Genomic DNA, 15,903 nt, shown 5'->3' with positions numbered 1-15,903 from the left:
AGAAACAGAAATTAGTCTGATCCCAAATTTCTGTTAACACTAATTCCAGAAGACAAACGGAGCAACATACTTGAAATTCTTTGATAAACAGTTCTGGGATCCAACATTTGCACAAACCAAAAGGTATCTTCACATTTAAGGCAAAATAATGACAATGTTTAAAATGCAAGAGGACGAAACATAGCTATATTTTTAAATGTAACTTATTAAATGTTACAAATATTTAAAAATTGAGAAATTAAAAAAAGAAAGAATGTAAGAATGGGAAGAAGTCTTGTGGCTGACATTACAGCCAGGTAAAACAAGGATACAGCATTGATTTTGGCAAAATTCTGATTAAAAACAATATGCACATATAAAATTATTCATGAGGAGATTATATAAATACATATTTACTATATATATACACACACATGCATATATACATAGTACCTAATAAATATACATGTACACATAATATATATAGTAAAATGACATAGTAACAATTTTAATCAATAACTGTGGAAATCATCAAGACTGCAAAGTATACAGTAAGGGGAAAAAGGAACTAAACTTCTGTTTAAAATAGAGAGATTCAAAAAATAATTTAGATTAAAAATTCTGGCTACTAGAGAAATAAACGTTTAGTAAACTTAAAGGTTACCACTTGTATAATATAAACATGACAGATTGCTTTCAAAATACCCAGGAAAGATAAAAGCTAAAAAAACAAAACACTGTCCACAGAGCAGGAAAAAGAGAAAATAAAAGAAAGAGCAAGTATGAAAAACAAAACACACAGAATACAATAGCAGGAGCGAAACCAACCATCGTCATTACAAAAACGGAAAGCAATAGAATAAGCTATGCATTAAATGACACATCATCAATTTATTAATGGCTTATGGCGGTGGAGGGAGAATACCAGCACATTATAAGAACACAGGCTTTCAAATTTCAGAATTATTGAGGTGTAAAGAACTAAAAGAAATCCTAGAACCAAGGCAATCCTGCTATACATTATATACAAAATATACAACCAAAACCAAGGAAGAGAGACTAGTGACAAGAAATAAAAAGCAGAAGACAGTCAAAAGAGATACTGGGAAGATAAAAACTAAATTGGGTCCCTGGTCCCAATTCTCAATTCCCTGGAGAAAGAATGTGATTTTCAAAGGTTGGGCCATGTGCTCACCCAGGTCCAATTAACATGGCACAAACTCGGCTGCCAAAGCCAGGCCTCAATAGGGGCTGTGCTGGAGGTCATTGTCAGCTGGGCAAAACCGCAAAGGAGGTCAACAACATGTCACATTCTTTTCTTTCGTCTCACTGTCTTTGTGCCTTAATATTTTCAGATTAGTTGGATATAATTCTGTAATTTAAATGTTCTTCCAGAGCCATGATTACATCTGACAATTCTTTCATTCTTTTCGTTCTAGCTCAGTACAAAGCATCTGCTCAATAACACATATCCTTAACTGGATTCTTTTTCCTCCTAAACAGAACCCTTACAAAATAGTAAAACAAAATACACACACACACACACACACACAAACATACATACTTTAAACTCTGATTTGTACCGAGAATAGAGATCCAAAAACTCATACTGTGTTGTTTTCTCAACCTATTTATTGAATTAATAAAATCCATGTAGTTTCTGAAATCTGAAATGAGCAAACAAATTCAGCTACATATTCTTAAATGTTGGACTTGCTAGATGTGTGAATGTAAACTTACAGGCAAACTGGAGTTTGGCTTCTCTGCTGACAATTGTTCCAAGCGAATTTGTTGCAAAACATTGGTAACTTCCTGTGTCCCAATTTCTGTTGGGGTTAAGTACCACGAGATTTCCTCCATTCAATTTATAACGATATTCCATACTCAGATCAATGTCACTTCCATTCAGTTGCCATCTGTAAAACAAACGTCAAGATTTTTTCCCCTCTTAGTATATATTTTTTAAAAGTCTACATTATAAAATCTACTTTAAACGTCATCTCTCTTATAATGAAAGGCACTGAATACATTACACAATTGTTACATAACTGAAGATTAAATATGCCTCAGTCATTTATCAGAAATAAAAGGTAAAGTAGAGTAGAAAGTACAACAGAGTAGCATCTAGAAGTTAAAGATTTTTCAAGACTTTCTGAAGAGGTGAGAATAATTTAGTTTGTTCACTAGGGGAAAGATTAGGCTACGTCTATATAGGCAAAGATGAAGTAGAAAGTTGAGATAATTATCTCATACTCTTCAGGCCAACCTCATGCTGCCCATGACGGAGGAAAAGAGCACATTTCTTTGATTTATCCAGACTGACTGAGCACATTTAGCAAATTAATTGGGTAAGTGCTCAACTATCCATTTCAATTTGTCTGGGTAAATACCTGTCCCCGAGGCCCTCTCCACTCTTCTAAGCCATCACAGTGCTATTTACTAAATGGTACACTGTGGTAAGAGACCCTAAATGTCACCTAGGGGCTCTGAAACAGTAAAGGCTCTAACCCAAGAGCCATAATTATCAATGAGAAGGCAAAAGAAAAAAAGAAAAAAAGCTAGTTTTTAAAGAAGCTTTCAACAGAAAAAAAACAAGTTTTTAAACAGTAAGTATACTTGACACATCAAAATAGATTTCAACTTTAAAACCTCATTCATATCCCACAATTTCAAGACTACATTCATTGTATAAATTGCACCATCCACCTCCTAGAAGCCTTAATTCTTATAATAAAATTGCACTGCTATCAGTTCTATAAGTTTTAGTGTACTGTAACAATCATCTCGATTGCTCTTTATAATAATTTTGATAAAATGTGTAATATGATGCCTGTTTTACAGATGAGGATTTCAACAAAACAGCTGAGTGAACTGTCAACTGTCCCCAAACTCTTAACTGGCTGGTTCAGGAGTAGGACCCATTTGAATTCTAGCCCAGAGTTCTTCAATCATGTTATGGGCCATCTAAAAATTGTATTAATATATAAAATATTTAACCTGGACATATTATACACATATTATATACTGTGAAAGCATATAAAGAGATAAAATGTGAACATTATCACAATTGAAAGTACATAAAATTTAATGAAATATTATGCTGTGAAAATGGATGAACTTTTATAAACATGGAAAAGTTTCACCAACAATGGTGTAAAATGAATTTTAAAATGCAGCTTGATACCATTTACATAAAATCTTAAAAACACATAATTTAATATTAGGAATTAATATATTTTAAAATGTATAAAATTATAAATCTCAACTCTAACGTATTTTAGAGCTCTCATGAAGAGAAAGTGGGATGTATTTTGGGTACAAACACTAGGAAATTTAGTTTTGGTTTTATTTCTTAAACTGAGTAATGGTTATATGGATGTTGATCAATATATCTGATTGCATGTCTATATCATTTTCTATATCTAAAATATAATGCATAATAAAATTTTAATAATAGAGGTATAGGAAATGGGTAAGTTTATAAATTTGGTCCCTACTGCTCAAAGTAATATTTTATCACTTGCTCATTTTTTAAATCAAGACTTTCTTGATTTTTCTTTCTTTATTCTCACAAAAGTCTCCCAAGTTTAAAGCAGTATTTCTCCTGAGAGACCAAAATGAAATTAAGAGGAAAAACTGGAGACCCCAACTCTTCTCTTTGGAACTTAAAAAGAACAAAATTAGAAAGAAATAGAAAAAGCTGTCATCTCTTTCTCCTTTGTGGCAGATTTCTGCCAGTGGTTTTTGTTTTGCTTTGTTTGTAGATTAACTCTCCTATGATCTTTCCCAGAGTAAGTCCATATTTACATGTACATTTCGAGTCTCTTTCTTCTATTTTCACTTTAATTCTGCCTTTAGAGTTTTCCATTCGAACCATAAACACTGATTAACTCTCCCTCATCTTATTCCTCCCCCAATCCTAGAACTATAGAAACTCAGAAAAGGAAATGAAATAAAGGAAAATTGTCCATCCATGTTCTGAATACTCTGTACTCCTGCACACAATGTGGTGTGCAGACCAGCATCATCATCATCCTCATCATCATCTGAGAGTTTGTTGGAAACACAGAACCTTGGGCTCTATCCTAGATCTACTGAATCAGAATCAGCATCTTAATGAGACCTCCAAGTGTTTAACAAAGACATTCACATGTCAGAAGAACTGGTCTACACTATCCCCAGGAAGCAACCATGGAATGCCCATGGGGGACAGAACCAGATAAGAACTCCTCACTCTTGAGTTAGCCTATTTCATACTCAAGAACTATAATCAGAAAGCCGACCCGCCATCCTTTCGTTTCTTCTTACCTTCCTTCCTTCCTCCCTGCCACCCACCCTTGTGAAAAGACATTTACTGATGCATATATGTCAGGCGGTTTTCTAAGTTCTGAGGATGTGGTGAAGAACGCCCTGGCCTTCACAGAGCTCACAGTTTCATGGAGATTTTTTTCCTGTTTCCTAGTTTCTGCCCCCACACCCTGTCTAGTCCCCAAGCCCTAGCTATTCCTATCATGTAACAGCATAATGAAAAGAAATGGGACTCAGAACCAAGTGTACCTTAGTTTACAGGTTGGATGCACCCCTCACCAGCTGTGTGACCATGGAAATTAACTCCCTGTGAGGAAACAGAAAATTTATACTGGTCTCTGCCCCCAGCTTCTGACACAGGGCTCCTGAAACCCTTGTAATTTCCTGGCTGATAAGAGCAGGAGGAGCATCTTTGGTTCTAATATTTGGTATTTGACACTGCTTCTGACACAGGGCTCCTGAAACCCTTGTGATTCCCCGGGTGATAGGAGCATCTTTTGTTCTAATGAGGTGACTCTGGGTGGGCTCCAAGATGGCTCCTGGATGAGGACTGGTGACCAGAAAGATCAAGCCATGATTAGGAGCTTGAGATTTTCAGCTTTCCTCCTGTTCTCTTGAGAAGGGAGAAAGGCTGGAAATGGAGTTAATGATGGATTATGCCTATGTGACGAACCCTTCATAAAACCCCAAACGACTGTGTTTGGAGAGCTTCCGGGTTGGCGAACACGTAGAGGTGCTGGGAGGGTGGTGCCTGGGACAGAGCACGGGAGCTCTGAGCCCCTTCTCACATATCTTGCCCTAGGCATCACTTCCATCTGGATGTTCATCTGTATCTTTCATCATATCCTTTTATAATAAACTAGTGATTGTAAGGAAATGTTTCCCTGAATTCTACGAGCAGCTCTAGCAAATTCATCAAACTTGAGGAGAGGGTCCTGGGAGCCCCCGATTTGCAGCCAGGTTGGACAGCAGTTGTGAGTAACCTGGGTCTTACTACCAGCGGTTGGCATCTGAAGTGGTGGTGGAAGCAGTCTTACAGGACTGAGCCTTAACCTCTGGGATCTGACACTGTCTCCAGCTAAAGTGTCAGAATTGAGTCAATTGTAGGACACCTAGCTGGTGTCACAGAGATTTTCTTGACATGGGGAAGAAAAGCCACACGTTTGGTGACTAGAAGTGAAATGTTTTGTCTGAGCAGTAAAGGAGACTCACAGGGAAGAAACACACAGTAGGGACGAACTGGGCTTTTCCCTTCAAACAAGATGGAAAACTAAGGTTTTTCATTTATACTCTCCTAAACCTAAGTTTTTAACATGTAACATGAAGAGAAAGCCATCTTTCACATAGGGTTGTCCTATAAATTTATGTAGACAATATATGCAAAGCTTGTAGCTCAAGGTAGGCACTCAGAATGGGTGGGCACCACTGCTAATGTGGGAGGAGGCTCTGCCAAAGGCTGCAAACCTGTCTGCTCATTTTGTTTTTCTTTTATTCCATCCCCATGAGTACATGTCGATTATACGTAACCTGATAGATTCAATGCTTTTGGTCATCTCCTCTCACGTGGAACAAACTGCCTATGGTTTGTCTGCATTTATACCTGCCTGAGAAGTCAGCAAAACATGGGACAAGACACATGCTGGGCTTGACCTTCATAGAATAAATCTGACAGTAAATCCTAAGTGGATGGGTTGAATTTTTAAGCTGTAAACGGTCTGTTAGTTACTAAGTAACTTAATGCTTGCAGTGGGGAAAATTCCTCTAAACTCAAATTGGGAAAGATGTAGTTAATTTCACACGCTTTTGAATGGAAGACTCTTATGACAAAGGGTCATTGTGTTTTGTTTATCTACAAAGTACAGTCTGTATGGGGGAAAAAAAGATTTTGGCTGTAGAGTTAAAATGTTTGCGGCCTGACTAAGCATGCTTGATGGCTTCATTTGAAAATTGTGTTTTTGTGTTTAGCCGATAAATAATAAAGGTGCAGTGGCTATGTGGAAAATTGTAAAGATATTAAAATATGAAGAAGCACTTCTTCTTTCCTATTTAATAGTAGAAAGATTTAAGAGATCATATAGTATGTGGGAAAATACTTTATTTCAGTAAGCACCTAAGATCTAAAAGCAAGCTATCATCCTAAAGTTTTGACTAAAGAACCCAAATGGAAAAGATTTGTTCTATCATGCATAAATGTTTCTTAATTCCTTTAGCTCAGTCTTACTCACACAGGCACACTCCCTAGATTCTCTCACTTTGTGAAAAGGCAAAAAGTACTCTTTTAAACGTTTCTGTTATACTAAAAGTGCATTTGTTTTAGCAAACTCCTCAGAGCTAAGATATACTTGAGATACCCAGGGGAATGTTAATTTTCTTTTAACAAAGCAATATATTTTTCTCCTTTCTAAGACTATTTATCATTAAATGGAACTCACCCCAGATGATATAAAATTTCTCAATGTTATTAAACATTGTTTTTCCTCTTGCCGAAAATACATGAATTCAAAAGGGTGGTCTTTGTTTCAATTCTAAAATGTGTAAGCAACCTCTGGGGCCTGGGAGTCCAAACATTAATTTATCCTGAGAAAATAGCGCACTTAAGTTCCTAATGCAAAATATTCATATTTCAGCTTGCTTTCTAAATACTCCTGACATTTTCATCTGTATGAGAAACATTCAGAAAAACTGAAGGCATATACACATACTCCTTCTTTCACAAAGTATGTATCCAATAAATCTATAAATTAGGCTAGTTTGCTTTGCAGTACATTATAATCCAACTACTCAGAGTTCATACCTCACCTGGTAGTAAAGTGCGACAGGTAAATGGCACATTCAGGACACAAATTTGGGAGGCTTTAGAGGTAGATATTGCCTTTTAGTTTTGCACATTTGCAATCCAATGTCTACTTTTATGAAGGAATTTTCAAGTTGCTGATTAACTCAAAGTCTCAGAAGGAAATTTTTTTTGAAACATGGAAATTGTTTAAAACTTGAGAAAAGTAATATTTGCATACCCAAATTCTCTTCCAAAAGACTTAATGCAGTGATCTGGAGCAAAGGAAGACAGCCCCACAGCTCTTCAGGCTACATACACCAGCATTTCAATCATATAACATTTACATTGTGCTCCAGAAACAGACTAACCTTGTAGCTTTAGCGTGGTGGTAAATGTCACAAGATTAAGCACCTCTGCATAATCATCACGTTGTTAACACTCTTGAATGATCTCATAAGTTCACTGTCAACCTTCAGTGTTCAAAGACTCATTCTACATGAATTAAGGTTTGCTTTTCAAATTCACAAGTGAGGAACAGTTTATTATTCATGTTCCACACATCTACTGGTTCTCAGTCAATGAGCTCTCATCCTATTTATCTGCTTAGTGTGCAAATTTTATGTGAATTTGATTCTGGGCCAATAGCTGGAGGTGAATACTTACAGTGCTGGAATGAGAAGTCCTGGGCTGCTTACTGTGCCAGTCTACCTGAGCCAGCATGCATTGGATCAATCCACTTCTTCTAAATCTCAGTTAAATCCTTTACACAACAGGACCCTGGAAGTATTGACCTCACTGGCCAAAGGCTTGACAGGTAAAGTGAGCCAGAAAACTGGGCCAAGCCCACTACAACCGAATGGTGGAGTCTATAGCAAATCCCCTGCCCCCTACCACACAAAAAATTCTAACACAACTTCTTTAAAACATTGTGCACGCCCATGGGCCAACAGTTTTGGAATCTTGATTTTAAAGCATAAGGTGTCTAACACAGGAGATATTTCAAAACTGGTAGCTATTACTTTGAAATGATGAAAACTGTAATTGTTACTTCCAGGAAAAAAAACTAAAACAACAATGGCTGAGAGTATATGAATCACTGACTTCCAGTACAAAGAACAAACTACGTATAAAAGTGTGTGTGAGTATGTGTGTGTGTGCAAACACAAATCAATATAATAATGACTTAAATCAGTATAAAAAGTCTAAATTCTTAAGATTAAAAGGTGCTTTTCAGAGTGTATAAGCTCCATTGGATGACGACTATTTCAGGCACAGTTGAATTCCCACCATCAGTTATAATAGGAGGTACATGGTAGGTACTCAAAGACATTTCCTGAATGGAGTAATCTAATTGTACCCTCTAACCATAACGTAGCCATAACTAGCCTCCATATAGTCATCCCTAACAGTAGTCATCCATATTATCAATAAACATCTGGAAGATGGGGAATTAATACATAATTATTTCTATTTTCTTTACTAGTTGGTATTTATTTACCATACTAGTTATTATTGGATATGGCAACCTTTTACAGAAAACCACACTAGTATGGAATAACAATAATGAATATAAACATGGATATGTATTCTTGTTAGTATAATTTAAGGCACCAAGCCCTGAATTGGGTTTTCCGCTAGAATCTGATAACAAGCTTAGGGTATGTCACCCTTTGAAACTGAACGTAACAAAACTGAAAACAAATTGAATGACTTCAGGTAGTTTCAGAATAATTCAAGGATATAATTCACCTCACAGCTGATTGTATAAAGTTATTGTCCTTCAGGATATCTACACTACCGCACAAAATCTGCTTAGGACAATGGAAATATAAGGAATGTTCTGGCGAGAAAGAAAAAGAAATGTTATATGTTAGACTTCAGCAGAAAACAAAGCTAAAATAACAAAATAATTTACTAAGATTTTTAGGGTGCTGGGGTTGGGCTTGGGAAATATGACCACACTAAACACTTGTTAAATCAACAGGCAATACTTTATTTGGGGTTTGACAGGAAAATTAGGAATTTAATCACAGAAGCAATTTGTGGTTTTAGATGCGGCTCTCAAGTTAATAAGCAAATGCATTTGTGTTCAAATGCAATGTTTGTTAATATGTTTACTGAAGTGATGAGAATAATTGCAGCCCTTGAAAGAATTAATATCCGAATTTGCATATTCAATACTTTATCCAAAAATAACTAGTTAGGCTTCAGCAATAATTGCTGAAGATATAAATGAGTTAAATTGCAATGCTATATTTTCAAAAATTGAGTTTTTAAAATGTGTTTTATGACACAGATTCCCATTTCTCATTCACTGATACATTTTAAACATATACATTAAAGAAAACAAACTGAGTAGAGTTACACTGCGATTAAAAACAATTGTTCAGTTTACATAGTTATAGCCTAGTTCAAATTGATCAGTGATTGTCTTAAAATTATTCTGAGGAGAACTGTAGATGTTTGCTATTTCAGCCTTCGCTGCAACCATTTTAGCTTTTCTGGCAGCAGCTCTCTCGTTCTCCTTTGAAAAGGCCACACCTCACATGACCCAGGCCTGGCCACTCAGAACACTCCATGTCTTGGACCCCAGAGTGTGAATGTGACCCAACTGATTTAACTTGTGTTTGATCAGCACATGTTAGCTTTCCTCCTCAATCCTCAACCCACTGCAAAAGCATAAGAAAGAAGAACAAAAAAGATGTAAATTAGTTTTTTATACTGCCACCTTTAATATCTAAAATCTAACCTCTACATTCCTCCTGGGTATTGACTGCTGACAGTATTAGCTATGTTTTTATTCTCATGTTTTTCTGACACCATTTGGAGCGTTTGATGACACTAACAGGAAAGCTGCCCTCTTCTTCCAGTTGACACTATGGGGAGGATATAAGTAAATCTGGAATTTCAGGCAGCCATCTTTGAGACCTCAAGAGCAGTCTGTCTTAAAAAGGAGCCAAAAAGGGGGGATCAATCCAAACGTAAGAATATTCTGTGGAATAAACTATTGACCGCTTCTGATGCTGCAACCCTTCATGACATTCTTGACTTCTGAGACGTGTTCTAATCCCAAATTCCTCTTGTTTGTTTTCCCCTCACTAAATCATTCCTTTTTTTTTCTTCATGCCACCCATGGAGCATTCACTATCTGCCAGGCATTTGGAATGTAAGGATGAAGGACACAGTGTGTTCACCTTTAAGGGAGTTACATCCTACCAAAGCAATCACATTTTATTTTGATAAGCTTGATAATAAAGGCAGGCACTGGGTGCCACGGGCAGTGCATTGGCGGAGCACGGAATCCAGTGCTGGGAGAGATGGCAGCGCAGCCAAGTTTCAAACGTCCTGTAAGAGATGCAGTCTATCTCTCTTTGCCTCAGGTACTATAGATATTCTTTATTTTTTATGGTTTTCAACCATTCCAACCATATGAACATTTCATTGCTCTTAGTGGCTGATTGTGGGTATGGGGACCACAGCTCATCGTTGAAGACAGGATGCTAAAAGGAGTTGAGTTTGAGGATAAATATAGAGAACTGGGTCTAGTGATGTAGCAGAAAAGATTATATTTCCTTAGGGGCCAAGAGAATTTAGAGAAACAATAACTCTTATTTGCTTTGGGGCATAAAAGTAAAATAACTGTCACATTGGATCTTACATGGTGACAGGATATATGTAAGGGACAAAATGCATATAATCAAAATTATGCTTAAAATGTGTCATATATTATTATATGTAATATACAGTATATTATATATAGCACATATATGCTGTATTCTATACATAGAATATATATGACACATATATAAAATTTATAGCATATATATAGGACATACATTCATCAAAATATAGTACTCTACATCATACCATGTATAGCATTATGCAGTGTGTATGTTTGTGTGTGTGTGTGAGTGTAGAGACAACAAACAAACTTAAATTTCTCTTCCTTACAATCACTCCTTGAATAAACGGTGACCAGAAATTAGTCTATTACTTTATTTTCCTTTCCTTTCTTATACTGAATGCATTTAGTTGACTTTCAGTAAATTAAGTATGTGTCAAATGTGACTCCATTATGAGGAACCTAACAGGGTGAAACTGTGGCCAGGGAAGACCTGCACTTTGCAATGGTATTTAGTCGTTACAATGTGCATATCCAAGATTCCTTACACTGCACTTTATTAAAACAGTTTGCTTGTTTCATAGAGCTGGAAGAGAATGACGTTCTGGTCGCTTCTTTGTGAAGAGAAAAAAATGGAAGAGAATTTACAGAAAAGAGCTGTGGATCCAAGGGTCGGTCTAGAGCAGTGTCATCCAACAGAACTTTGTGCAAGCAAAGAAATGTTCCTCTGTTCTATCCAACACAGTAGCTATTAGCTACATGTGGCTGCTGAGCACTTGAAATGGGGCTGCTTTGACTGAGGAACTGAATTTTTAATTTAAATGATTTAAATTTACAGGGCCACATTTGGCTACTGGCTACCATATTGAACAGCACAGCTCTTAAGTCTTGAGCTAGACTAAACATTGAAAATGCAAAGTCTATGTGACCCACATTTAGCTTTAAGACTTATTTTCTTTGGCTTACATTATGTTTAAAAAGAAAAGCAGAGGAGTTAACACTACAAGTAGAGAGATTCCAAAAAAGAAAATATCTGAATTTTAAACATCTCTTGAAAAGCTTTTGTAATATTACACCAAGATTCTCCAATAGTAACAAGTGGCCAGTGCTGAGAAGCAGTCATGGCCACGTGCTGGGCTTGTGGCTGAGTGGTAGATAGTTTCCAGTCATTATTCAATGTGTCTATATATTCTTAAGGCAGACTCATCTCTTTTAGTTTTGTTATTTGCCTGGTCCCTACTGGCACTGGTATATTTTACCCGAGTCTGGCCCAAACATGTGGTCCTTTTAAATGCTAAATGGCATCAGTACAAGTGACCAAAGATCCTTCTACTTGAGTTCTTTCATATTAGCAAATTGTGGGCATTTCTAACCCTATGAAAAGTCAGAGAAAATCCTTCCTATCTAAAAAAAGTTATTAATACTTCCTCAGGGTAACCTCTTTCAGCATCATCAGCAATTACAATGAGACTGAATACTAATTAACCTTTAAATGCAGGCTTTGGGGCTCAGGCGGGGAGATGCAAAAGAAAGAAGAAAATTCTCAATTAAACCCTAAGACAAGTAATTTCTCTTGAGAATTTCTGAACTTTTGGATTTCTAATATGGCCAATTAAGAATTCTTTTTACCCAATGGGATAATAACACAGACAAAATCTCTCATTAGATGATTTTGCTTCAGTCTCCAAGACAGGCTGTGGGCTTTCAAAGGACATTCATTTATAAGATGCTTAAACTTTATTCTGAATTTGGGGAACATGTTTGTATTCTCTTTAACTTGTGGTTTCACATGGGCCCCTAATTTTCCTCCTTAGCTGACCATCCATCTGTCCATCCGTCCATCCATCCACCTATCTATGTACCTACCTATCTACCTTCCCTCCTACCTATCTACCTACCTTCCTATCTATTTGCTTATATTTATAAATACTTACAAAAACATATCCTTTCTCTGACTTCATGTAAAGAAATCCTCATATCCTTTCTTTATGTCCTCAATGTTATTACATATTCATACTATTTATCTGTAATTTTTAAAGGATAGTAAAAAAAAAAAAAAGAATAAGCAAACATATTTTCTTCTGAATCATTTAAAGAATAACATAGAATAGTACCTGGTTAACTGTTAAAGTTAAAAGCTATGGGAAAAAAAAAATCAGGCCATAAATGAAGGTGCTCTCTAAGTAGATAAAGTTATAATTAGAACCCACATTATTTTATATTCCTATTTACTCCATTGGCACAACTTATTTCTTATGCAGATAACATGAGTAACAGGGCTCTATTGCTTGTTATAGGAAAGCCTAACATTTTCACAATGAAACGAGGTTCCTTGTGCTTTTTTAAGATCTTGATTTCTAGGGACTATAAACCTTCAATTTAAGTGAAATTTTATATTGGTTCAAAGTCTTAACTTCAGACAATCTTTACAGCTATCATGAAAGTGTCTGCTTTTTTTGGCTACAAAAAAATATTTTAAAACAATACCTAGCATGCTAAATGTCTTTATTCATCAGACTTAAAACTGATAAATCAATTTAAGTCACACATCTCCTAGTCTCAGTTACAGATTTTGTTTAAATTTTAAAATATAACATCCCGGGACATATAGTAAGACATAAGAAGTACTGTGCAAATGACAGCACTTTTTCATCAACATTTCATACATGTTATCAATATGTTTAAATACAGGCTCTTTGGCATTACAATAAATACCTGGTATACAATGAAATAATTACGACAAAAGGCTATTTCTGGATTTCTAAACTCAATACTTCTTGATATTTGATAAAACTTTACAAACATAATTAATTTATTCACTTAGAAGTGCATGTTAGTATGACTAAATCTTGTATCTTGACAATTTTTCAGCTGAACACATTTATCATCAAATTATTCCTAAGATAAATGCCAGGAAATACAACTTTACTGACAACAGAAAAACAGCCCACACATGAGTCATTCACATGGATTCTTTATGATATTTACAGTCATGTCTAAAGGATAATCTTCCATTTCAGGGAGAAACAAACAGATGCTAATTTAAAAAGTATTAGAATGTCCTAAGAAAGTGCTGGAAAAAAATATTTCCAAGATAATGTCTTGTTAAGTTGATCTGCTCATCTTTCCCCAAAAGAAGAAAATATTTCCAGATGTTACATGTGCTTAAGTCTGATTAATTGCATATATGATTGAAAATACAAAAAGTGGAATTTTATGAGCTAGTTCATAAAGTACTCATAAAATATAGTTCATAAAATACAGGTTTTTGTATTTTCAATCATATATTATACTTTTCTAATTTCTGTAGGGAGAGGAAGAGGCAGAGAAAACTTTTTATCGTCTCTGCTGATTCTGAGCAGTAATCTGGAATCATGTTTATTTTGCTGAAAGTACACCATACATGCTCAAAACACATGCTGACGAATATTGCTGAAAGAGACTGACCTTGATTACTTCCAGATGCAAAAATACAAAGGTCTACCTTCAAACCCAATGCTGACCCAATTTAACAACGACTGTTGGCCTCTATTATTTACATGGGTTAAGAGAACAATACAAGTTGAAAAAGATCTACATTACTATTGCAAACATTTAGAATTTTATTAATATAGGCTAAAGTCTGCTTGCTCTGCAGGTTATAAAAAAGGTTTTACCAAGCAAACCAATATTGTAAACAGTTTTTGAGACAAATGTTCACAGTACTTAAAAGAACACGTTGTTTTCAAGATGCCTCCAGCACCTTCTCATAGCCACTTTTATGAAAGTAGGATATGCTATTCATAAATAATTCATTTCTTCGTTAAAGTGTGTCTCCTAACACACACAAGAATAAAAACTGTTAATTTTGTGTTATTTAATAAAACTGTTAATTTTGTGTTTTAATAAATATCCATCTCATCCAAACAATCCACCATCATCCCCAAAATAGTAATATCTTTATCCTAAGGTGACGAGAGTTTAGATTTTTTTTCTATTTCTTTATACCTTTCTGTGATGTTTGAAGGTTTTCAGTGAACAAGTATTATTCATATAATCTGGAAAATATACACTGTTACATGAAAAAATCTAATAAATATATTTTTCTTTTCAAGAAAAATTAAAATGACTTTAGACAGAAAGTATTTTATTCTTCTATCTTTAATGAACCTTCAAACACACACCCAGTAAAAACAGGAAAGGAAGTGTAATAGATGCTGAAACATCTTCTTTAAGACTATGATTTGTAAATACCTTTAGAACACATTTAATTTTATCCCCCCATGAGTACGTGTTTATATATTAAAAGCCAAGTTATAAATTAAATCGCACTATAAATCAATGAAAGACATTGCTTAAGAGATTCTACTGTGTTTATCTTTAATCATGAAATCTTACTGTAAAGTAAATAATCAAGCCAATACATATGGTCTGGATCCAAATGTTTATGTATTGGATCTGCTGAATATAGCATAGGACTATAGGTTCATGAATTATTTCTTACTGCTGGCATAACTATATTGAAGAAAAAAAATTCACAATTGTCTCATCATTTTTTCTTCATTTGGATTTTCAGACTTTCCACTGTACCTGTAATGAGGTGAAGGGTTGCCTCTTGCTTCACAATTTAAAGTTACTTTTTTATCCTCTGAGCCAACAGGAAAAATGCTGTTGCTGGGCTCTCTGATAAACACAGGGCCTTGTAAGAGAAGCTCACCTATACGGGTGGGAGACATCCAAAAAATAATCATAATAAGTAAAAGGTACTGTAAAGGCTGCATTCTAGAATCAAGGAAGAAAAACAAGCAACTAGTATCTGCTCTTTAAAAAAAAGGAAGAAAAACCAGGCATTGCTTCCCTTGTCCACAGAGCAGAATGCTCTGTAGGCACTGCTTTGTTTATGAGCATCAGTTAAACTGTTCTTAACAGCTACTATCACTTCTAAGAGAATGTAAGTTGGTATAAAAAGCATTTGCATGTTAATAAGATTACTTAAAACTACAAATAAGCCTGCTGTAATTACTTTCTATAACATATACCAGACTTAAGTTTTCATGGGTGAATAATCTATTACAGGAAATCTTTCTGTCAGAAGCCTCTTTGCAAAACTAAGGCTGAATACAAGACCAGATGAATACCTGAGTATTACCTTTTTCATAAAACCTGCCAGCCATGCAAATCTGAAGGTTGGCAATGTAATTTTGCCATTTTGAACTAAAAACATTTACTACGTGGTGAG

General features: G+C 35.3%; 1 protein-coding gene across 5 annotated transcripts in view; it reads right to left on the bottom strand.

Annotated features, from left to right (window-relative positions):
- Window positions 1–15,903, bottom strand: part of CNTN3 (contactin 3) — a 314,732-nt gene that overhangs the window by 197,166 nt on the left and 101,663 nt on the right. For 3 of the 5 annotated variants that reach the window (XM_014851951.3, XM_014851952.3, XM_070492787.1), the window contains exons 3-4: window positions 15,255–15,381; window positions 1,720–1,895 (exon numbers count right to left, since the gene is read on the bottom strand). In XM_014851951.3, coding sequence (XP_014707437.2) covers window positions 1,720–1,895; window positions 15,255–15,381 — 303 coding nt within the window. The remainder of the gene's footprint in view (window positions 1–1,719; window positions 1,896–15,254; window positions 15,382–15,903) is intronic. The other 2 variants (XM_044754830.2, XM_070492788.1) reach the window with 1 other exon arrangement.

Source organism: Equus asinus, chromosome 21 (genome assembly GCF_041296235.1).
Source record: "Equus asinus isolate D_3611 breed Donkey chromosome 21, EquAss-T2T_v2, whole genome shotgun sequence".
Lineage (NCBI taxonomy): Eukaryota > Metazoa > Chordata > Mammalia > Perissodactyla > Equidae > Equus > Equus asinus.
This window is presented reverse-complemented; position numbering and strand designations above follow the sequence as displayed.